The following is a 25,950-nucleotide window of genomic DNA, read 5'->3' on the forward strand; positions in this document are numbered from 1 at the left end:
AAGCAGGAGGACTTCACAAGCAATGTGCGGTGGGGCCCCATCTTGCATAAAAGCTGTTGAGTTCAAAGCGTCTCTCTCCTGGAAGGCGGGTATGACATGCTGGCGAAGCACATCGCAGTAACGCTGGACAGTCACGCGGCACGTCTTTGGTCCTTGAGCGGCAACCTGTTCAAAAAAGAAGGGGCCAATGACGAACGTAGCCGTGAAGCCACACCATACGGTGACACGTTCACCATACAGAGGAAGTTCATGCACAGTGACTGGAGTGAAAGATCCCCACACTCAGCAATTCTGTGTGGTCGCCTCACCCGTCAGAGAAAAATGAGTTTCGTCTGTCCGTAGCATGGTTCAGGGTCAGCCCTCGTCAACCTCATTGCTTGCAAGAAAGTGGAGAGAGAAGTCAACCCGTCGTTGTGCGTCCTGTTCTGCAAGCTACTGCACGATATGGATCTTATATGGATACCATTTGAGAATGGTTTGAAGCACCTTCCGTACAGTGGACCACGGGATGTTCAACTTTCGTGACACAGCACGCGCACTGCCTGAAGATCGGGAATTGCGCGCAGCGTTGTCTGCCATAGCAATAGCGATTTCATCAACCACCTCAGTTGCAGCCGGTCGTCGGCCACTTCCCGGAGCGACGCCCAGTTCTCCAGTTCATTCCGACTTCTTCATTATACTCCGCACAGCAAGTAGGGAAAGAGGACCCTTCCGTAATCCTTTCAGCCAGCGATATTCTCGAAGTGCAGCTGCAGCATTACTGTTGTTTTGATAACAGAGCTTCACCAGTAATGCCCTGCTCCTTTTGTCCAAGCTCATGTTGATACGCCAACAAATGCACTGCGACTGGTCATTTGTGTGAAACTGTGAATCACAATGACTGATCACGGCACCTGGCGACCATAGTTGGAATTAGACGATGACACTGTGATGCATGGAAACCATGGACATTAAGGCTGCCAAGTTTGTGACTCGAACGGTAATTAGCTTCCGCGTTATAACGTATTAAATAGGGAAAGTTTAATTATAACCACCCGGTACAAGATGACCACATTTTTCAAACCCCAGGACTTGTATAATGTAGACAACACTGGTATTCATACTGTGAAAGTTCCAACAAAAGTATTGGCACAGAAGGGGAAGACGATCACAAGTTGAGGCAGTTACTTCAGCAGAACGAAATTATGCTGTCATGGCATAACGATTGGTCGGATTTCTTCAAGAACATTATTTGGTGACATGAGGTGGTGTTTTATGTTAGGGGATTCGTCAATCGGCACAACTGCCGTTGTAGGGCAGAAGCAAATCCTAGAATTATAACTGGAAATTCACAAAGACGACCAAAATCTACAGACTGGTGCGGTATGACCGCGGAACGTCTGACTGATCCAACAGCGACTGGTATCGCTGAATGAGTACGTGTGATCACTGATAGCACAGTGGGGTAGTGTCGTGGATATCCTTTTTCAGCAAGATGGAGCACCATTTGCCTGCACCGTTCGTGACTGACTGGACGAACACTTTCCGGGACGTTGACAGGGATGGCGAGGACCCCATGAATGGCCTCCGAGAAGTCCTGGCCTCACCCTTTATGCCTTGTTCTTGCGGGCTTTGGCCAAAGAAGAGGTGTACCTAACCAAACCACGCACAGTAGATGAACTGGAGCTGAGGATCACAGTTGTCCCGGAAATGTACCTTTGACATTCTTGTAGAAATCAGTTGATGACATTCCTGTACATTTAGGTCGTTTGGTCGGCAGCGCAGAGGATATGTGAAATTGTAGTGTAGTACACACATTCTCATGGTCCTGACAACCGACTGCAACGAGTTCCGTGAACAAATATTTGTTAAAAAAAACTACGGACATTTAAAAGTAAAGAGCGACTTCTCACCCACCCTGTACAGACAGTCGTTTTTCACCCGCTCTGTTTGCAAATGAAATAGGAAAGGAAATGAGTAGTAGTGGTACAAGGTACCCTCCACTACGCACCATAAGGTAGCTTGCGAGGGATATACAGGGGTAGATTTAGATATTGAACATATTCAAAGATAGTGTTCTTGCCAACCCGTAGTTGCACTTTTGTGTTCTAATATTGTTAATTCCACAGAAACATTCTCGAGCCACACTCATGACAAAAATAGTGTAATCCCTCTATTATAGCTTAAACTGGTTTTTAAGTACTAGTTAACAAGGTCGGAACTGTAAAATTACCATAGGCTACTGCAGGTTATCATAAGTAAGACTAGTTTTCCTAATAGCTTTGGTCAGTTAAGGTCGTATGCATATTACCTGTACATTAGATGTGCTGCCTACCTGTCGGGCGTTAACTCATAACGATCGCTTTCTTTCGACTTACTAGGATTCCCCTAAAACCCGGGAGTGATGAACTGACTGGAAATTGAGTGAGGTTTTATAAAGGACCAGGCAACCTGCGGGACATTTTTGTTCTACGTAGTTATCCTCTTGTCTGTTACATACAGATAAACAATATTTGTAGCAAAATTGAAATTGTTAATGTATAAGTCTTTTGTTCGAAAGTTGTTAACCTGTGACGTGAAACAGAAGAATGTTGTAGTAAAAATAAAGAAGACAACACAGATTTATCATATAACGCTAGAAAACGCCCATTTCGTCAGGGAAAAGTTAAATTAGAAAACCATTGTATGTATATATATATATACACATTTGGAAACTATCGAATTACCAGCCGATCGTTATCAAATGTTTGGCCGGCGCGATCGCCTTATCTCACTCAATGTGATTTCTGGTTCTGGGGCTACCTGAAGGACAGGGTTTACCAGCGGACTTTCATAGATAACAAGAGAGGCAACCAGCACACAAACGGGCATGCTTCGTTCTACTGTGCAGCATGTAATCCTGCGCTTTCAGACTCTTCTAGACACTGACGGGCGCTATATGGAGCCCCTCCTGTAGCGGTAACGGTAGCGATAAGCAATGGTATGATGTACAGTAGCAGCACATTTAAAATTGTTTCAGTTGAATTGATTCTGCATTATATCGCTTCCTCATGTCCTTGGCAATAATACTGCCAAGTTTGGTGCTCGTACGTTGATTAGTTTCCCTGTTATAACGTGTTAAATAGGGAAAGTTTAATTACAACCACAAGGTACTTTCTGCCACGCTCTCTTTATTGTAACTGATTGCTCAGGCGAGATTAGTTCCCGCTGGACGACGAACTCATAATGAAATATTCCGTTGTCGAGACGCATTCGGCCAATTCACTCCCACGCTATCTACTTTACATCATGCCTCTGGAAACTTTAGAAAAAATGGTTCAAATCGCTCTGAGCACTGAGGTTATCAGTCCCCTAGAACTACTTAAACCTAACTAACCTAAGGACATCACACACATCCATGCCTGAGGCAGGATTCGAACCTGCGACCGCAGCGGTACCGCGGTTCTAGACTGTAGCGCTTAGAACCGCTTGGCCACTTCGGCCGGCGGAAACTTCAGACTACAGTGTAAAGAGCACACTGAAAGCTAACTTCCTGACATCCTGACTCAAGAAACAGATTGGCAAAATGTTTGCTGGAATCTGCAAGTTTGTCGCTGAATACACGGTATTCTGGTTTGCATCCTGCTTTTAGGATCTCGTTTTTCCTCGTTTTCTGGCAAACGTCTATGCGATCAGACGTGACGTACGCTAGATTCTTGACTCACACTGCTTACAGATTTTCTGGAACTTAAAACTTCCGCAACAATAACTTCCATAGTTTCTCGTGGCACCTATCCCCCTCTCCTGAACACTTACGATTCCTCGGCCTGCTATAGGAAAAACGTCGTTATAGCCAATTTTCAGGCATTTATCTTACAGACATTATTGAAATGTTTCAAACTGTGTAGACATGGAAACAAAACCAATTCGCATTCACTGGGGATCAACTGTAACACGTTATAGTCGCCCCCAAGGGCACTATTACAACTGACGCCATCATGCCACATTAAGATTAATGCTCAGTAATATACTATATTCAACCAGATATCTAAACAATATCTCCATAATTGAATGCTGGCTGACAAGTTAAAAAATTAAATGAATCTCTGTAAAGGTTACTGGTCTAGTTGGCAGTTACGTTTATAGTCTGTCAGACGTGAAGCTGATTAAATCGAATTAATATTGTTCGTTAACTGTCTCCAAATTTTTCTTTTTGCAGAAAGGAATTCAGTGTCTTCATCGTCCACGACGTAGTGAATCTCTGTCTTGAAGATCAGACAAATACGAATGTCGTTAGCTCTTGCAATACACCAAACACCAACAATGCGTAATATATCTAACAAAGAAACCCGAAAAACTTTGCTAAAATCGTTTATCGGCTAATGACTCTGTCTGTCGTGAAATGCTCCATGTGATTTAAGAGTCAGGGAGTTCGTCTAATGCGCAATGACGAAGCTCAGCTTGGAGGCTGATCAGTTATTCTATGTTGTACAGTAATATGCAATTCCGTTCTTTAAACGTTTGCGTGAATCGCAAGTCCTTCATCCTTCCCCGTATCTTACGTAGAGAAAGTATCTGGTACATGAAATAGGATTCTATAATTATCGAGGACTTCAGTGAACGTATCTTAATTAATATAGATAATTATATTTTTTCAGAATTGAATGTGGGCATCGGACATTATTTATAAATTACAGCCTTTAACTGGAAGTAATCTGAAGAAAATCTCTCAAGATCGTAATGCCAACCCATGCAGTAAGCGTTGCTCGTTCCATACATAGCCAATTTCTGTAGCCACTTCCATATCATCACTTAACACACATACCGAGAAGTTCGTAGAGGGATGTGGATAGCATAACAGCCATACGAAAAAAATAAAAATTAAATTTTAAGCAAAGTGGAACTGTTGTAACATGTTGTATTGGTCTTCAGTCCCTAGACTGGTTTGATGCAGCTCTCCATGCTACTCTATCCTGTGCAAGCTTCTTCATCTCCCAGTAGGTACTGCAGCCTACATCCTTCTGAATCTGCTTAGTGTATTCATCTCTTGGTCTTCCTCTACGATTTTTACCCTCCACGCTGCCCTCCAGTACTAAATTGGTGATCTCTTGTTGCCTCAGAACATGTCCTACCAACCGATCCCTTCTTCTAATCAAGTTGTGCCACAAATTCCTCTTCTCCCCAATTCTATTCAATAGCTCCTCATTAGTTACGTGATCTACTCATTTAATCTTCATCATTCTTCTGTAGCACCACATTTCGAAAGCTTCTATTCTCTTCTTCTCCAAACTATTTATAGTCCACATTTCACTTCCATAAATGGCTACACTCGATACAAATACTTTCAGAAACGACTTCCTGACACTTAAATCTATACTCGATGTTAACAAATTTCTATTCTTCAGAAACGCTTTCCTTGCCATTGCCAGTATACATTTTATATCCTCTCTACTTCGACCATCATCAGTTATTTTGCTCTCCAAATAGCAAAACTCTTTTACTACTTTAAGTGTCTCATTCCCTAATCTAATTCCCTCAGCATCACGCGACTTAATTCGACTACATTCCATTATTCTTGTTTTGCTTTTGTTGATGTTCATCTTATACCCTCCTTTCAAGACACTGTCCATTCCGTTCAACTGCTCTTCCAAGTCCCTTGCTGTTTCTGACAGAATCACAATGTCATCGGCACACCTCAAAGTTTTTATTTCATCTCCATGGATTTTAATACCTACTCCGAACTTTTCTTTTGTTTCCTTTACTGGTTGCTCAATATACAGATTGAATAGCATCGGGGAGAGGCTACAACCCTGTCTTATTCCCTTCCCAACCACTGCTTCCCTTTCATGTCCCTCGACTCTTATAACAGCCATCTGATTTCTGTACAAATTGTAAATAGCCATTCGCTCCCTGTATTTTACCCCTGCCACCTTCAGAATTTGAAAGAGAGTATTCCAGTCAACATTGTCAAAATCTTTCTCTAAGTCTACAAATGCTAGAAACGTAGGTTTGCCTTTCCTTAATCTTTCTTCTAAGACAAGTCGTAGGGTCAGTATTGCCTCACGTGTTCCCATATTTCTACGGAATCCAAACTGATCTTGCCCGACGTTGGCTTCTACCAGTCTTTCCATTCGTCTGTAAAGAATTCGCGTTAGTATTTCCAGCTGTGACTTGTTGAACTGATTGTTCGGTAATTTTCACATCTGTCAACACCTGCTTTCTTTGGGACGGGAATTATTATATTCTTTTTGAAGTCTTAGGAAATTTCGCCCGTCTCATACATCTTGCTCACCAGATGGTAGAGTTTTGTCAGGACTGGCTCTCCCAAGGCTGGCTGTCAGTAGTTCTAATGGAATGTTGTCCACTCCCGGGGCCTTGTTTCGACGTATGTCTTTCAGTGCTCTGTCAAACTCTTCACGCAGTATCATATCTCCCATTTCATGTTCATCTACCTCCTCTTCCATTTCCGTAATATTGTCCTCAAGAACATCGCCCCTGTATAGACCCTCTATATACTTCTTCCACCTTTCTGCTTTCCCTTCCTTGCGTAGAATTGGGTTTCCATCTGAGCTCTTGATGTTCATGCAAATGGTTCTCTTTTCTCCAAACGTCTCTTTAATTTTCCTGTAGGCAGTATCTATCTTATCCCTCGTGAGATAAGCCTCTATATCCTTACATTTGTCGTCTAGCCATCCCTGCTTAGCCATTTTGCACTTCCTGTCGATCTCATTTTTGAGACGTTTGTATTCCTTTTTGCCTGCTTCACTTGCTGCATTTTTGTACTTTCTGCTTTCATCAGTTAAATTCAGTATCTCTTCTGTTACCCAAGGATTTCTATTAGCACTCGTCTTTTTACCTACTTGATCCTCTGCTGCCTTCACTACTTCACCCCTCAGAGCTACCCAGTCTACTGTATTTCTTTCCTCCATTCCTGTCAATTGTTTCCTTGTACTCTCCCCGAAACTCTGTACAACCTCTGGTTCTTTCAGTTTATCCAGGTCCCATCTCCTTAAATTCCCACCTTTTTGCAGATTACATATTCAAATACTTGTTGAAATAAACTGCGTTTACCCGAAAATTAGTAGAATAACATTTCAGAAAATTTTCACATGTTGACATCATGCAATACATTATGTGACTTTCTATAATGTTTGTATAAGTTTTAAATGTTTTACAATTAGCTGTTGGTACCTTTTATTCATAGTTACCAGGTGCCACAAGATGGTCCATGTATTTGCAAAAAATAGTAGGAGGTTTAGTAAAAGGTTTGACATCAGCTGATGGTGTTAGTACACAAGTATGTCTTTCATGAAACACATAGCAGCTGTGGAGTTCGACTCTGAGCTCGTAAAAATCTCAAAACTTTGATGTTTCCTTACGAGAAATTATTGCTACTCCTTCACATAAGTGATGGTGCAAAAATGTAAAGCGAAGAAGCGAATGTGATAGCGACACCGTTACACCGTTGCATTCGTTAATCCGTTGTCGGCGACTGTTGCGTCATTCAAATCAAACAGGTGGTCACCTGCCCCGAGCAAAACACCTGCCTCAATCACTCATGCCAATTTCCGATCCTGGTGCCCATCATTATCGAATGTTTGGCAGGACGATGAGTGATTTCTGAACGCAGCTTCATCAGACATGACAACTCTTTTCTGATTGCCGGTTGTCGACGTTTCCATCGCCCACTTTTTATGGGTTTCTTAACAACAGCCTTTAGCAATAATGAAGGATAGCAGATCAGATGAAATCGTTTCGGTCCTCATGCTGCAGAAGCTCCAGGTAGTAACTGATAAATTACTCCTGAATTTGTAATTACAGCACTAAGACTTGTTGTGCAGCAAAGCAAGTGTTGACTGAACGGTAAAATTTTATTGAACCATGGCAACCCTTATAATTTTTTACAGAGAGTGGTGTTGGATGCTGACAAAAAAAGAAAAAAAAAAAGGGAACACTAGAGTTCATCACATCCGAAATGAAAATTTAAAACTAAGATTAGGTGTAAGTGTTCGTAGTATACCGGAAGAAATTGAAGGACATCAGAGAAATAGTTGATTCACCTTGAAAGAATGGCCCACATTAGATATAAACATGTGTAACTAAGAAGTTAAAAGGAAACATAGTGGAGGAAACCCGCAGAAAAGGTGGAAAGAAAAAATTTGAGATCCAAGAATACGGAACAGTCTTGACCAATCCATGATATGAAACTTCCTGGCAGATTAAAACTGTGTGCCCGGCCGAGACTCGAACTCTGGACCTTTGCCTTTCGAGGGCAAGTGCTCTACCATCTGAGCTACCGAAGCACGACTCACGCCCGGTCCTCACAGCCTATCTTCCAAACTTTACAGAAGCTCTCCTGCGAACCTTGCAGAACTAGCACTCCTGAAAGAAAGGATACTGTGGAGACATGGCTTAGCCACAGCCTGGGGGATGTTTCCAGAATGAGATTTTCACTCTGGAGCGGAGTGTGCGCTGATATGAAACTTCCTGGCAGATTAAAACTGTGTGCCCGACCGAGACTCGAACTCGGGACCTTTGCCTTTCGCGGGAAAGTACTCTACCATGGTAGAAAGCCAAAGGTCCCGAGTTCGAGTCTCGGTCGGGCACACAGTTTTAATCTGCCAGGAAGTTTCATATCAGCGCACACTCCGCTCCAGAGTGAAAATCTCATTCTGAATCCATGATATGTTTGGCAATGATGTTGAAAGGATAACGTACGTTTGCAATCACACATTTAGTAATTGTTGAGAATTTTACAGAAATCACAAGAGTTCCATCTCTGTGAATTCTTAAAACACCATTAAATTCATGAAATTTTAAACTTTTTGTGCCGGCCAGGGTGGCCGAGTGGTTCTAGGCGCTACAGTCTGGAACCGCAAGACCGCTGCGGTTGCAGGTTCGAATCCTGCCTCGGGCATGGATGTGTGTGACGTCCTTAGGTTAGTTAGGTTTAAGTAGTTCTAAGTTCTAGGGGACCTCAGCAGTTAAGTCCCATAGTGCTCAGAGCCATTTGCCTTAAACTTTTGTCAGCGTACACATTCAGCAAATTGAAGGTAGAGGGGAAGAAACGAAAGGAAATGCAAGGAACTGATGATAACAGCTACATCGGGACTTTATGCAGACTCAGCGATGATGAGTGAAGATGAGGGCCAGACTTGGTCTCGATCCCGGTATCTCCTGCTTGCTAGGTAGTTGCTTTATCCACTGCCACCATCCGGACACAGTGTTAATCGCAAATGCTCGTCACACTCCTCGACCGATACACATTCCCTCCTAGCGGCTCCCCTTATCCACAGTCCCCGTGCAGTTCCTCCGTGATCGCTAACTTTAGATTCATCCTGGAGGTGGAACGTATATGTGCATCTGCTCTGATTGTTGCCGTTTCATAGTTCAACGAGACATATCAGTTATATGAATGCATGGTGTTTATACTTTCCGACATACTACCACCTCTCAAAATACCGAAAGCAAATTGATACGTTTCATTCCTTGAGTTTTTGTAACATCATGACGGAATCACCTTTTGTATGGCTTTTTTCGTCGGCAGAAAAAAGTCTGTGTACACTCTAAGATACAACAAAGGAATAAAACCTAATGAGACGGAAATAGATAGATGTGATGTACGTGTACAGATAAACAGATGATTACAATTTCAGGGAAAAATGGTTGATTTATTCAAGGGAAAGGGCTTCACAAACTGAGCAAGCTAATAACTCATTGGTCCACCTCTGGCTCCTACGCAAGCAGTTATACGCCTTGGCATTGATCGGCGGAGTTGTCGGGTGTGCTCCTGACACATAGCGTGCGAGATTTGGGAGTTATTTCATCCAAATTCCTAGATATTCGGAAGATCCTGCCCACAATGCTCCAAACATTCTCAGCTGGGGAGAGATCCGGCGATCTTGCTGGCAAAGGTAGGGTTTGGCAAGCCCGAAGACAAGCAGTAGAAATTCTCGCCATGAGCAGTGGGCGTCTATTGTTGAGATGTAAGCCCAGGATGCATTGCCATGCAGGGCAACAAAACGAGCCGTCAAATGTCTTCGATGTACCGCTGTGCTGTAAGGGTGCCCCGGATGACAAGCAAAGGGGACCTGCTACGAAAGGTGCGCAGCTCGTGGTCGTGCGGTAGCGTTCTCGCTTCCCGCACCCGGGTTCCCGGGTTCGATTCCCGGCGGGGTCAGGGATTTTCTCTGCCTCGTGATGACTGGGTGTTTGTGTTGTCCTCACCTCACGGTCGCAGGTTCGAATCCTGCCTCGACCATGGATGTGTGTGAGGTCCTTAGGTTAGTTTGGCTTAAGTAGTTCTAAGTTCTAGGGGACTGATGACCATAGATGTTAAGTCCCATAGTGCTCAGAGCCATTTGAACCATTTGAACCTGCCACGAAAAGAAATGGCACCACAGACCACTGCTCCTGGTTGTCGGGCTGTACGGCAAGTGAGGGTCAGGTTGGTATCCTACAGCTGTCTGGGCGCGTCTCCAGAAACGTCCTTCGTGGTCCTCGGGTCTCAGTTCGAAGAGGGATTAATCACTGAAGACAATTGTACTCCAGTCAAAAATGGTTCAAACGGCTCTGAGCACTATGGGACTTAACTGCTGTGGTCATCAGTCCCCTACAACTTAGAACTACTTAAGCCAAACTAACCTAAGGACGTCACACACATCCATGCTCGAGGCAGGATTCGAACCTGCGACCGTAGCGGTCGCGCGGTTCCAGGCTGTAGCGCCTAGAACCGCTCTGGTGGCTTCATTAACCAGGGGCTAAAACTTTCAGTAAAAATGGTTCAAATGGCTCTGAGCACTATGGGACTCAACTGCTGAGGTCATTAGTCCCCTAGAACTTAGAACTAGTTAAACCTAACTAACCTAAGGACATCACAAACATCCATGTCCGAGGCAGGATTCGAACCTGCGACCGTAGCGGTCCTGCGGTTCCAGACTGCAGCGCCTTTAACCGCACGGCCACTTCGGCCGGCTAAAACTTTCAGTAAACAAGTAAATAATAAACATGTGACGATGATAGTTTTCCGAGAAAATATAGTTATCGAACCAGTCCCAGAAGCAGAGGCAACTGCTCCAAGTGGCTCTTGTGTCAAAGTTGCCACTGACGGAGAATAGCGTCCCGCCGAAGGTGCGAGTCCTCCCTCGGGCATGGATGTGTGTGTTGCACTTAGCATAAGTTAGTTTAAGAAGTGTGTAAGTCTAGGGATCAATGACGTCAGCAGTTTGATCCCTTGGAAATTCACACACATTTGAACAGAGGATAGCCAGCGGCCGGAGGATGTGGTGTGGAACAAAGACAGCACTTCGGTGACGCCCAGGACAAGCCACGCACCCGTTTTCTTACTCGCACAGCGCTACAGTAAGGCGTACATCGATTTCAGTGCCTTAAGGCATATCTGCAGCCACAAGATATGTGCTGTGCCAACATTCTGAATTGTACATCTGGCAGCGCTGTGATGAAAGAAGCATCTGTATTCTATGACTGAGCGAATGAGCTCCTTGTACATCAAGAGAATGTAAAGTTCCAGCGACACATTTTGTTGCTTAATGGTGTCTACAATTTTCCTGATTATCTGAGATACTGTAAAATGTTGTGAATAGAAAAAAATTTAAACTTTACACGCAAAAATTGATAATTTAAATAAGAAATATGAAAATCAGCATTCTGTGGAATACAAATGTTATGCCTAACTTGAAACTTATTATTAGTTCCGAGCTTATTTCTCGCTCTTGTAAAATAATAAAATAAAAACTTGATATTTCTGTTCAATCCAAGGAGAGGTATGAATAGAAAAAGCAGTGTTAATCATATTTTTTATGCACATTGGTTTTAGGGGTGACCTGCCAAATGTCAAACTCAGTTTCGAGCCAGGAGAAGCAGAAACAAAATTTCTCGGGTTCGAAAAAGTTTTCCAATGCAAAACAAAAATATTGCATGAATTGTGATTTTTATTCTGTTTTAAAAATAAAAACTGTTAAATCTCTAGTTACTTTGTTGTTAACATTAAATCGATGAACTTGCTTTGTTTGTTAATTCATTCAGTCACTGACATCATGTTTAGAAATTATATCTCTGAATCCACAAGTCGTATTCTGAGAAGTAACGAAGAGCTTTCAAACAATATTACCCAGCGTAATAGCGCAGTGGTTAGCATGCGGGAGGATGGCTCTTCAAACCCGCGTCCAGCCATCCTGATTTAGGTTTTCCTGATTTCCCTAAATCGCTTAGGGTAAAAGCAGCAATGGTTCCTTCGAAAGGGCACACAGTCGCTTTCCTTCTCCATCATTCCTAATCCAACCTTGTGCTCCGTCTCTAATGACCTCGTTGACGATAGGACGTTAAACACCAATCTCTTCCTCTTCGAATAACATCGCTTTGACTAAAAAATGACACCTCATGTGCTACAATACACGTGTTTAATGGACCTTGTTCTTTTCTTAAGAAAAAGGACAGTAACATAACCTTCGCTTTCATTACAACAAACTTAAATACATAGAATTCAAGTGACTGCTTACTTTCTCCATACACGGGGTGTTCAAAAAGTCTCTCCACAGTGCCGTATGATTGTTAGCCGCTCGTGCCGTATGCCGCAGTGAATATACCAAAATGAAACTCAGTGGAATACAAGTTATTAATTTTGAATATTTATTTTTACTTACAAATTTTCACATTAAATGTTGAAAGTGTCCTCCCTGTTGTTGAATGCACAATGCAATTCGTTTAATCATGTTCCAAACACAAACTGTAACATTTTTTCTGTAACAGAAGCAGAGAAAGTGGATATTGCAGTTTTCAATTCATCGATGGATTTTGGACGGTTTTTATAGACAGCTGCTTTCGCTGCACCCCAGAAGAAAAAGTCAGTTGGTGTTAGGTCAGGCGATCGTGGAGGCTAAAGTCCCTGTGGAATTATGCGCTCACCAAAAACATCAGCAAGCAGTGACATTGAAACGCGAGTTGTATGCGCGGTTGCACCATCTTGTTGAAAATAACCGTTCAATGTTTCACTTAACACAAGTTCTCCTATGAATGGGTACAGAATATCACTGCAGTATCGTTTTGCTTTTATTGTTTCGTTGAAAAATATGGGACCCACATTCCGACATCTAGAAATTGCAATCCAAACTCCTATATTCACAGAATGAGGTGGTTCCTCATCAATAAAGAACGGATTTGCAGTAGTCCACGAACGAGAATTTTGCGAGTTCATGTACCCGGATAAATGAAACCACGCCTCAAAAGTGAAAAACGTTTCATTAAGAATATCCCTTCCATTTTGTTGAGCGACATTTTTGAACCACTGACAAGTCGAACGAAATTTTTGAACCACTGATAATAATGCTGTCTCTTGCCATGATCAGTATTTTTCAGTTCTTGCATGACTGTGACTTTGTATGGGAAAAGTTCTAATTTTTTCCTTACAGCTGTGTGGGACGTTTCCTCACTAACATCGATTTTCCGGGCAGGTTTTCTTACTGACTTGTTGGCACTCATGGACATTTTATCGGAAATATCGAGTATTTTATACTCAGACAAAACGCTAGGACGACCACTTCTCGGTGCACATGTCACTGAACCCACACTTCGAAATTCGTTAATCAAATCTCCCACAGTATCGCGATGTGGGAGTATTGTCTCCGGGAAAACTGAATTAAATGTTTGACGATCTGAAACTGTGTATTTACCGCCAGCTTTGAACAATTGTTCGACTAAAAACAGCCGGCCGTTGCGGCCGAGCGGTTCTAGGCGAGGGTTCGAATCCTGCCTCGGACATGGATGTGTGTGCTGTCCTTTGGTTAGTTAGGTTTAAGTAGTTCCAAGTCTAGAGGCTGATGACCTTAGATGTTAAGTCCCATAGTGCTCAGAGCCATTTGAGCCATTTGACTAAAAACACCCCTTCTTCAATGGTTAGCATTTTAACAGTGACAAAAACGAACAAAGGAACTAAACTTAAACGTTCGCGTCAACACGTAACGACAAACACCAACGATACTACTGACGGTGGAATGTTGGGAGAGTCCACTTGAAGGGAAGTAACCCAGGCAGGCGAACAACCATACGGCACGCGCGGCTAACAATCAAATGGCACTGCGGGGAAACTTTTTGAACACCCCATACTTAAATCACACCATCATCTCCTGGTTCGAAAACATGGTTCGTCATCTCCGTCAAATACTTGGCCTCTTCTTGAAGACACACAGACGATTATTATTTCTACGCACACCATAAATTGCAAAACACAGTCCTACATTTTCATTTAGCCTGAATACAAATTAGATGTAAGTGTATTTCAAAACTGAATTTTTGATTAATGAAAGAGGATTACAAATTTTCTTTCTGTGCAATTACACTAAAACGACACTGTTTGGATTAGTACTTGGAAATAAAGTTCGAAGTGAGCGAATTCGGCGCCGCATCCGATATGCGCCATAAACTGAACGAAACATCGACTAGCAGTGTTGTAACTTGGGAATCTACACTACTGGCCATTAAAATTGCTACACCACGAAGATGACGTGCTACAGACGCGAAATTTAACCGACAGGAAGAAGATGCTGTGATATGCAAATGTTTAGCTTTTCAGAGTATTCACACAAGGTTAGCGCCGGTGGCGACACCTACAACGTGCTGACGTGAAGAAAGTTTCCAACCGATTTCTCATACACAAACAGCAGTTGACCGGCGTTGCCTGATAAAACGTTGTTGTGATGCCTCGTGTAAGGAGGAGAAATGCGTACCATCACGTTTCCGACTTTGATAAAGGTCAGATTATAGCCTATCGCGATTGCGGTTTATCGTATCGCTACATCGCTGCTCGCGTTGGTCGAGATCCAATGACTGTTAGCAGAATATGGAATCGGTGGGTTCAGGAGGGTAATACGGAACGCCGTGCTGGATCCCAAGGCCTCGTATCACTAGCAGTCGAGATGACAGGCATCTTATCCGCATGGCGGTAACGGATCGTGCAGCCACGTCTCTATCCTTGAGTCAACAGATGGGGACGTTTGCAAGACAACAACCATCTGCACTAACAGTTCGACGACGTTTGGAGCAGCATGGACTATCGGGGACCATGGCTGCGGTTACCCTTGACGCTGCATCACAGACAGATAGGAGCGCCTGCGATGGTGTACTCAATGACGAACCTGAGTGCGCGAATGGCAAAACGTCATTTTTTCGGATTAATCCAGGTTCTGTTCACAGCATCATGATGGTCGCAGCCGTGTTTGGTGGCATCGCGGTGAACGCACATTGCAAACGTGTATTCGTCATCGCCATACTGGCGTATCACCCGGCGTGATGGTATGGAGTGCTGTTGGTTACACGTCTCGATCACCTCTTGTTCGCATTGACGGCACTTTGAACAGTGGACGTTACATTTCAGATGTGTTACGACCCGTGGCTCTATCCCTCATTAGATCCCTGCGAAATCCTACATTTCAGTACGATAATGCACGACCGCATGTTGCAGGTCCTGTGCGGGCCTTTCTGGATACGGAATATGTTCGACTTCTGCTCTGGCCAGCATATTCTCCAGATCTCTCACCAATTGAAAACGTCTGGTCAATGGTGGCCGAGCAACTGGCTCGTCACAATACGCCAGTCACTACTCTTGATGAACTGTGGTATCGTGTTGAACCTGCATGGGCAGCTGTACCTGTACACGCCATCCAAACTCTGTTTGACTCAATGCCCAGGCGTATCAAGGCCGTTATTACGGCCAGAGGTTGTTGTTCTGGGTACTGATTTCTCAGGATCTATGCACCCAAATAGCGTGAAAATGTAATCACATGTCAGTTCTAGTATAATATATTTGTCCTATGAAAACTCGTTTATCATCTGCATTTCTTCTTGGTGTAGCAATTTTCTTGGCCAGTAGTGTATACTTTCCCTATTAGACTGGTATATTGCAAAATATCTTTGAATGATGATCCTATTCGTCTTCCGCTACGATGGAAGTTTCCTTTCGGTTTATCTCACTCTTTCCATTCACTCCATTTTACGGTATGTGATCTGGTCATGTTAATCGTGTTGGTCACCAGAGCGAAGGAGACGCCTCATTTTGAGACGCTTGCGCTGACCGGCACGACGGGGTCTCGGAAGACCGCGTTACTGACTGCGACTCGTGGTCGCCGTGTGTTGCAGACGTGGACAGCGACGACGTGTGCGGCGGCGGCGGCAGCAAGCGGCGGCGGTCGCGCACCAACTTCAACAGCTGGCAGCTGGAGGAGCTGGAGAGGGCCTTCCTCGCCTCCCACTACCCGGATGTCTTCATGCGGGAGGCGCTCGCCATGCGCCTCGACCTCAAGGAGTCGCGCGTCGCCGTAAGTCCCTGTCCTGTTACTGCAAACGCTCGTCTTCGTGAATTGCTCCGCTGTGTATGACTTTGTTGCTGTCTACTTGGACAACATGTCCACTTGGTTTAGTCAACGGCCCTCTTTGCATGTTGATAAGAATAAGAAAAAAAATGTATGTTTGATGACTATTAGTTTGGCTTTACGAAAGGTATGGACACTAGAGAGTCACTTCTATATCCATACCTACAACACTAAAGGAAAAACCCATTATGAAAGCCGTCAGTGGCTCAGAAAGGAGTTCAATATATAACAACAAAAATTCTGGGTCAATTTGGCCCAGTAAAAATGTAAATGTCGTGTGACTAGGGCCTCTCGTCGGGTAGGCCGTTCGCCGGGTGCAAGTCTTTCGATCTGACGCCACTTCGGCGACTTGTGCGTCGATGGGGATGAAATGATAATGATTAGGACAACACAACACCCAGTCCCTGAGCGGAAATTTTCTCCGACCGAGCCGGGAATCGAACCCGGGCCCGTAGGATTGACAATCTTCGCTCTGACCACTCAGCTACCGGCGGCGGACAATTTGGCCCAGTACCATCAAATGTCTGACAAATGGCAAAGAAAGTTCTAAACGTAACTTTAAATCATTTCTCATGAACAACTTCTATTCCATGGACGAATTTCTATTCTATTTAGAACTGTTAGCCCGTAAAAAAGCTAGTTATTAATTGTACTGGCATGACATGAGTAGTACGAAAAAACAGCATATTCATTACTGTTAACACTAATCACGTGTAATGTGTGTACATCGCGTAAACTGACTCGTTCCACATACGAGTGGTCGTCAATAATTAATGCAACACATTTTCTCGCCCAATTTGTGTTGAAACTATGCGGAATTTGATGAGGACATCGTGGAGTAAGAGTCGAGGGGCATGAAAGGGAAGCAGTGGTTGGGAAAGGAGTGAGACAGGGTTGTAGCCTCTCCCCGATGTTATTCAATCTGTATATTGAGCAAGCAGTAAAGGTAACAAAAGAAAAATTCGGAGTAGGTATTAAAATTCATGGAGAAGAAGTAAAAACTTTGAGGTTCGCCGATGACATTGTAATTCTGTCAGAGACAGCAAACGACTTGGAAGAGCAGTTGAACGGAATGGACAGTGTCTTGAAAGGAGGATATAAGATGAACATCAACAAAAGCAAAACGAGGATAATGGAATGTAGTCAAAAAAAAAAAAAATGGTTCAAATGGCTCTGAGCACTATGGGACTTAACATCTGTGGTCATCAGTCCCCTAGAACTTAGAACAACTTAAACCTAACTAACCTAAGGACATCACACACATCCATGCCCGAGGCAGGATTCGAACCTGCGACCGTAGCAGTCGCGCGGTTCCGGACTGAGCGCCTAGAACCGCTAGACCACCGCGGCCGGCGAATGTAGTCAAATTAAATCGGGTGATGCTGAGGGGATTAGATTAGGAAATATGACACTTAAAGTGGTAAAGGAGTTTTGCTATTTAGGAAGTAAAATAACTGATGATGGTCGAAGTGGAGAGGATATAAACTGTAGACTGGCAATGGCAAGGAAATCGTTTATGAAGAAGAGAAATTTGTTAACATCGAGTATAGATTTAAGTGTCAGGAAGTCGTTTCTGAAAGTATTTGTATGGAGTGTAGCCATGTATGGAAGTGAAATATGGACGATAAGTAGTTTGGACAAGAAGAGAATAGAAGCTTTCGAAATGTGGTGCTACAGAAGAATGCTGAAGATAAGGTGGGTAGATCACGTAACTAATGAGGAGGTATTAAATAGGATTGGGGAGAAGAGAAGTTTGTGGCACAACTTGACTAGAAGAAGGGATCGGTTGGTAGGACATGTTTTGAGGCATCAAGGGATCACAAATTTAGCATTGGAGGGCAGCGTGGAGGGTAAAAATCGTAGAGGGAGACCAAGAGATGAATACACTAAGCAGATTCAGAAGGATGTAGGTTGCAGTAGGTACTAGGAGATGAAGAAGCTTGCACAGGATAGAGTAGCGTGGAGAGCTGCATCAAACCAGTCTCAGGACTGAAGACCACAACAACAACAACATCGTGGAATGTTCCCGCTTCAGCCTCTATAGTTTCATAACGTTCCAATCGGTGGCGGTGCTATACATACCCTTCAAAAAGGCGTCTGTAAAGGAGAAAAGTTGCAAGCAAAGAGCTGTCAACGACTTTGTGTTGGCGGGAAACCGGAGCATCGCAGATATTACTAGGCACTTGCAGAATATCTATAGTGACCTGGAAGTGAACAAAAGCATGATGAGTCATCATCGCAACAAGATCGCGCAAACCTGTCATGTCTGCCACGAGCCGGCCGACCGCACACACACACACACACACACACACACACACACACACACAAAAGGGCACCGTACGAACTTCCTATCACGGATTTGATTCATACTGACAAGTGTGTAGGGCATGTCGAGGACTTCAATGTATGTAAACAGCAATGCGCAGCTGTCAACCATGGTAGAGATAATTGACTTGTAAAATTTTAGACGCTCTAATCTACTTTAGACATTCAAGGGATCAACAGCCGAGCGAGTAAGCGCTTATTTTTTTCAGAGGGAGGCTGCTGCATTGAATCTCGGTGCCAGTAACTTTTTTTATTCCCACGTAATTCTAACAACAGATTAATTATCAAGTGTAAATTATTAGTGTTTAAATGATTCATTCATTTTTCCTTATCTTTATCCCGAAAGACGGTTATTTTTTTCTTCAGGGGACTGTGTAAGTAGGCCGTTTAGCTTTTTAAGTTGGTAACGCCACGTAGTGCTCTGTATGAAAATCACTGGCTGTGCTGTGTGCAGTCTGTGGCTGGTTGGCATTGTTGGAATATTCGCCATTGTAGTGTTGGGCAGTTGGATGTGAACAGCGTGTAGCGTTGTGCAGTTGGAGGTGAGCCGCCAGCAGTGGTGGATGTGGGGAGAGAAATGGCAGAATTTTGAGAACGGATGATCTGGATGTGTGTCCATCAGAAAGAGTAAATTTGTAATATTGGATATCATGAACTGATATATATATATATATGATGACTTTGGAATATTATTAAGGTAAATACATTGTTTGTTCTCTATCAAAATCTTTCATTTGCTAACTATGCCTGTCAGTAGTTAGTGCCTTCAGTAGTTAGAATCTGTTGTTTAGCTGGCAGTATTGGTGCTCGCTGTATTGCAGTAGTTCGAGTAACGAAGATTTTTGTGAGCTAATTGATTCGTGAAAGGTATAGGTTATTGTTAGTCAGGGCCATTCCTTTGTAGGGGTTTCTGAAAGTCAGATTGCGTTGCGCTAAAAATATTGTGTGTCAGTTTAGTGTTGATCATAATAGGTAAAGAGCGAAATGTCTTAGTACGTTCAGTTCTGTTTGTACGTTCAGCTGTTTGAAAATCAAATGATGTAAGAGGTTTATCAGCACAGTCATTCATAAATTTTTCTAAGGGGATGTTTCAGCTGTAAAAAAGCGGCAATGAGTCGTTTCAAATCAGTATCATTTTATTTCTGTTATTGTGTCTACATTTGTAATAAGCATAATACACTGAAGCACCAGAGAAACTCGCACAGGCGTGCGTATTCAAATACAGAGATATGTAAACAGGCAGAATACGGCGCTACGGTCGCCCACACCTACATAAGGCAGCAAGTGCCTCGCGCAGTTGTTAGATCAATTACACCTGTTATAATGGCAAGTTATCAAGATTTAACGTAGTGTGAACATGGTGTTATAATCGCGCAAGAGCTATGGGATACAGCTTCTCTGAGGTAGCGATGAAGTGGAGATTTTACCGTACGATCATTTCACGAGCGTATAGTGAATATGAGGAATCCGGTAAAACATCAAATCTCCGACATCGCTGCGTCCGTAGTAGGATCCTGTAAGAACGGGACGGACGACGATTGAAGGGAATCGTTCACCGTGACAAAACTGCAACCCGTCCGCAAGTTGCTCCAGATTTCAGTACTGGGACATCACCAAGTGTCAGCGTGCTAGCCACTCAACGAAACATCATCGATATGAGCCTTCGGAGCTGAAGGCCCACTCGCGTACCCTCGACGACTGCGCGACACTAAGCTTTGCGTCTCACCCTGGCCCGTCAACGTAGACATGGGACTGTTGATGACTGGAAACATGTTGCCTGGCCGGACGAGTCTCGTTTCAAATTGTATCGAGCGGATGGACGTGTACTGGTGTGGAGACAACCTCATTAATACATGGACCCTGCGTGTCAACAGGGGACTGTTCAAGCTGGTAGAGGCTCTGTAATGTTGTGAGGCGTGTGCAGTTGAAGTGATACATCTCTGACAGGTAACATGTAAGCAAGAGTCCTGTCTGATCACCTGCATCCATTCATGTCCATTATGTTTCCCGACGGACTTGGGCAATTTCAGCAGGACAATGCGACACCCCACACCTCCAGAATTGCTACAGAGTGGTCCCAGGAACACTCTTCTGGGTTTGAACACTTCTGCTGCCCACCACACTCCCCAGACATGAACATTACTGAGCATATCTGGGATGCCTCGCAAAGTGCTGTTCAGAAGAGATCTCCACCCCTCGTACTCTTACGGATTTATGTACAGCACTGCAGGGTTCATGGTGTCAGTTCCCTCCAGCACTACTGCAGACGTTAGTCGAGTCCATGCCATGTCGTTTGCGGCACTTCAGATTGCTCGCGGGGGCCCTGCACGATAACAGACAGGTGTATCAGTTTCTTTGGCTTTTCAGTCTTCCAATTGTGACGTCCACACATCGGAGCCAAGATACTGTAGTATCTTGACTAATGGTGCTTCCGTCTTTTCTCCGGAACGGAGAAGCGACCCAATGTGTTACGCAGCTTCTGAGTGTGGGGCACCCTGGCACACTACAGCATCGCTACGACGCGCCAGATGGCCTATCCCGCGGGAGTCGCACGCAGTAAACGCCGTCCTGGGAATCGGGAGTCGCTCACTAGACCGCTGGGAGGGGCCTCTGCTCTTTATGGCCGCCTCCGAGCGCGCCGGAGCCCGAAATGAACCGCGGCTGTTGTTACGAGCGGACCAACTGCGATATCATTGTTGTACAGGCCATTCATCGAGAGCAGAATTGCCCTGAGATGGACAATGCAGAAGCGTCTCTTGCGCAATGTTTGCGACAACTGTTAATGTAGTCGGCGAAATGAAAAGTGGTTCTGTAGCCATCGGAATTTTGATTTGTATGAAGCGGCTCCCTGCTTGTCTCTTTACCGTGACATTCAGACACTGTCTGAGAAAAAATGTGAAACATTCAGAGGGGAAGGAGGAAATGAAAAGATATTTCAAGGGTTCAAAGGGTTTGTGATATTAGAAGAACGTTATGGTTTACCGTCAAGAGTTGCTGATAAAATTTATTTATTGAACAAGTGGTTTCGATCCACAGATCATCATCAGGTTCATCAAACCATTTACATCATAATAGTAGGCGATAAAACCGATGGCGTCAAACAATAAAATCCATGAATTCGTCACTGTTGTTAGATAGTAAAAAACCTGTTGTTGTGATGGGAGATAGGTTTACATATTAGTGGATTCTATAATAGCTGTTAAACAGAAGACTGTTTAACAATTTTGCAAGAAGACGTTAAAAATCAAAATTGTGGGCGATCTCGAAGACTGGAAGCTTTCAAATTTCAGTAATTAAAATGTCATGAATGTCGGAATATACCACCGAATTAAATGTATGAGAGGACACATGTGAAATGAATCACTTTATACTTAAAGCTAAGGCTACAACTAAACCGAACTTCGTTATTATTTATATTTGTTATGTGCCGCTATAAGTTAAAAGCAGTTTTATATATATATATATATATATATATATATATATATATATATATATATATATATATACATATATATGTAATAACGAAGTTCGGTTTAGTTGTAGCCTTAGCTTTAAAGTATAAAGTGTTTCATTTCACATGTGTCCTCTCATGCATTTAATTCGGTGGTATATTCCGACATATATATATATATATATATATATATATATATATATATTGCAGATGACCTGGTGATCCTATGTCAGGTCATTCAAAGCAGTACAAAAACAAAAATTAATTCTTAAAGAAACAGTAGAAAGAGTAGGGCTCCAAATACAATTTCGTAAAAAAGAAACTCTCATCTACCTAAATCCTGGCAGCAAAAATTCTGATCAACAAATACACGAAAATCAAGAGAGTTCCTCAGACAAAATATTTAGGTGAAACAGTTCTGAAAACAAGCCTGGAAAATATTGGTCACGAAATTCGTTGTCACAAAAGACGTACAAGGTGTCCCAGAAATGTTATGACAGACTTGAGGGGCTGTAGATGGTGTCTTGAGGAACAAATAGAGCATAGGAACCCGTGCTCGGAAATGTCATCTAACGACGCTACAGAGCGACGACGTTACAGGCGCCAGTGCCTGCCACAACGCCGCCCCTTCGACAGCAAACGTGACATTGTACACTGAAGTACTATAGGCAGAATGTCTGGCAATGTTGTTTGTTATTCAGACGCCACGATCGCAAGTGGAGAAATTGGAGACAGGTGTTGCGTAGACAGACTTTGTCTCCGATGAATGCGATCCTCCGTTGCCTTGGTGCATGAAGGTTTCTGACACGGGTTGCCATAAGAAGTTTATTTTTGTCCTGTACAACGAAAAACAATGGAGATTTTAGAGGTTTCGAAGAGAAAAATAAGTTACTGGTGAAACCCCGTGTCCGAAACCGCCATCAATCAAGGCAACAGAACATCGTATTCACCGGAGGAAAGGCCTTTCTACGGAATAGCTAGCTCCATCTTCTCCATTGTCGATCGTGGCAATCAGTCACGATAACTGAATAACAAACAAAACTGCGAGACGTTCCGCCGACTGTCCGTCAGCGTACAAAATCGCGTTTGCTGCCGAAGAGGCGGCCAAGGAGCAGGAGCCGGCGCCTATAACTTCGATGCTGTGTAGCATCGTTCGATGACGTTTCCGGACACAGGTTCCGATCCCCGATTTGTTCCTCAAAAAAACCTGTACAACATCTCGAAGTTTTTCGCAGCATTTTTGGGACTTACAGCATAAAACAAGAAATGCGCCTCAAAATACGCGAAACTGAGACACTACAACACGGTCATAGAAGTAGATTATCTTTATGGAACCGAAACATTAATTTTAAACAGAAACAGAGACGAAACTTCTTGGCAGAAAAAAATTGTGTGCTGGACCGAGAGTCGAACTCGGGACCTTTGCTTTCGCGGGCAAGTGCTCTACCATGCACGACTCACGACCCGTCCTCACAGATTCAATTCTGCCAGTAACTCGTCTCCTACCTTCCAAACTTCACAGAAGCTCTTCTGCGAACTTCGTCCGCAGCAGGTAGCTCAGTTGGTAGAGCACTTTCCCGCTAAAGGCAAAGGTCCCGAGTTCGAGTCTCGGTCCGGCACACAGTTTTAATCTGCCAGGAAGTTTCATATCAGCGCGCACTCCACTGCAGAGTGAAAATCTCATTCCAGAAAAAGAGACATGAAAGAATCAAAGATAGAGAACAAAAAGTAATCAGGAAATTTTTGAACTAAATTATACTGGAGAAGGAACTTAAAGACTAAGAGCAAATAAAGAGATTGGAAAGTATACCAACATTTTTTTCGACATGAAAAAACACAGGCATTATAAAAATGGAAGCAACCAGATTAACCAGGTTGTTGATTTCTACGAAACTCCCAGTAAAACTAAAACTGAAGCAATAAAATGGATCTGTCCACTTAAAGCAGAACTGAAGAACGCAGGAATAACCCTACTTGATGTATCAGGCAGAAAAACGTTTAAGCAGGAAACTCAGAAGTGGACAGTTAGCCTGTCAGAAAAAAGCAAAAAGATCCGAAGAACGTGGACTTACCAGCGGAAAATGGCGTAAACTTCTCAGAGAACAACGATAATGTGGGCTTTGGAAAGCCGAAACAAAGCTCTGGAAGAGTACCTTGTTGTGCGTCGAGAAAACGTGAAGCACCGAGAACAGAAAAGAAAACGAAACGAAACTTCATGTTTGAGAAGGTATGTGATGTTATTTCAGCGACTGCAACATCGAGCCAAATTTACAAAGAGTTTGGCAGTATGAACCCACTTTTCAGTATGACATTGCACCCTGTCTGGCCTGGTTGCACGCACTGAAACAGTTCCTCTGAGGCAAGCAGGCCACAGACGTTGTAAGTGGTCCTCGTTGTCCTGGATGCTGGAAACGGGACGCAGTTGACGTCAGAGCTGGTCCCACACGTGTTCCATCACGGACAGATATGGTGATATTTCTGGTCACAGGAGTACCTCAACATCACGCTGACAGCTTATAGAGGCAACTGTCTTTTGTGGACAAGCATCGTCCTGTCACATGGAGGGTAACACGTGGGACGCAGTAGGTGGGTAATGTATCTTTCGGCCGTCAGACTCGCCTCAATCGCTACCTCTCCTGATCTGATGTCTTACCCCTTAGTAGGGCTGTTAATAAAATATCGATAAATCGATATATTTTCCAAAAAGTATCATTTACCGGCTATATTTATTTCCACCGATATTTTGGTATATCGATATCAAAATGGCAATGCAGAGTGCCGATACTTTTATTTTATATTATTTTTTCGCAATTTTTAGTATGTACTTGAAGTTGTAGTAGACCATAATTTTGCTTTCACTGTGTGGAGTCTAACTACTTTTTGAGCTTTCATCAAGTCCAGTCTTTTTCATTTGACTTTGTGAAGCAAGTATATGTGCGAAAAAGAAGAAGCCCGACTGCACTGGAGGTGGCGGTGTGAATGGAATAACAAGATTTCCGATGTGAAGAAATAGCACACCAGTTGCGTTAAAAACCAATCTGTAACGCAGCGCCGGCCGGTGTGGCCAAGCGGTTCTAGGCACTTCAGTCTGGAACTGCGTGACCGCTACGTTCGCAGGTTCGAATCCTGCCTCCGGCATGGATGTGAGTGTGATTTCCTTAGGTTAGTTAGGTTTAAGTTGTTCTACGTTCTAGGGGACTGATGACCTCAGATGTTTAGTCCCATAGGGCTCAGAGCCATTTGAATCATTTTTTGTAACGCAGCTAGTGTGCTACCTCTTTAGATCGGCATTCTTCAAAAAAAGTTGCTGCAAATGATGAACAAAGCTCTAAATGACAAGACTGGTCTTTGCGACTAGTGGAGACGTGTCAAATGGAAATGGGAAATGCTGTCGTAATCGGCACTCGGCGTTAACAACAGAAACTGCAACGTTTAGCTTCAGTACGCTCTTTTGACACTACAACTGCTAGGTCGTTAGCGTTGGCAGAAGTGAAAAGATGGGGAAGTCGACATGAAGTGTTCCGGACAAATCCGATACGTGACGAAACCTAATGACGGACCCTTCGGACATCTTTCGTTGTGCCACTCGCGTGTGGTTACCATTGTTAGCAAAGTGGTTATCGCCAAGTGTGAGCATGCAATGTTTTCCTTTCATTTCTTGCTCGAAGGGGGATAGGCAGGTTGCTAGCTTGTTGATGCACGAAATATCTGATAATAAATCAGTACTTACACATACGACTCTAAAACCGACAGTATATTTACAATGTGCAGCCAATATTTTTATAGGCAGGGTGCATCGATACTTTTTCTGTCGATATTTTTCTATATCAATGG

The 25,950-nt window shown here is 43.5% G+C and overlaps 1 protein-coding gene across 1 annotated transcript in view; it reads left to right on the forward strand.

The window, feature by feature from the left end:
• The window catches only part of LOC126456535 (homeobox protein unc-4-like), a 147,060-nt gene that overhangs the window by 28,758 nt on the left and 92,352 nt on the right, over nt 1–25,950 (forward strand). The window contains exon 2 of the mRNA XM_050092285.1: nt 16,108–16,286. Coding sequence (XP_049948242.1) covers nt 16,108–16,286 — 179 coding nt within the window. The remainder of the gene's footprint in view (nt 1–16,107; nt 16,287–25,950) is intronic.

The sequence above is a fragment of the Schistocerca serialis genome, chromosome 2 (genome assembly GCF_023864345.2).
Source record: "Schistocerca serialis cubense isolate TAMUIC-IGC-003099 chromosome 2, iqSchSeri2.2, whole genome shotgun sequence".
NCBI lineage: Eukaryota > Metazoa > Arthropoda > Insecta > Orthoptera > Acrididae > Schistocerca > Schistocerca serialis.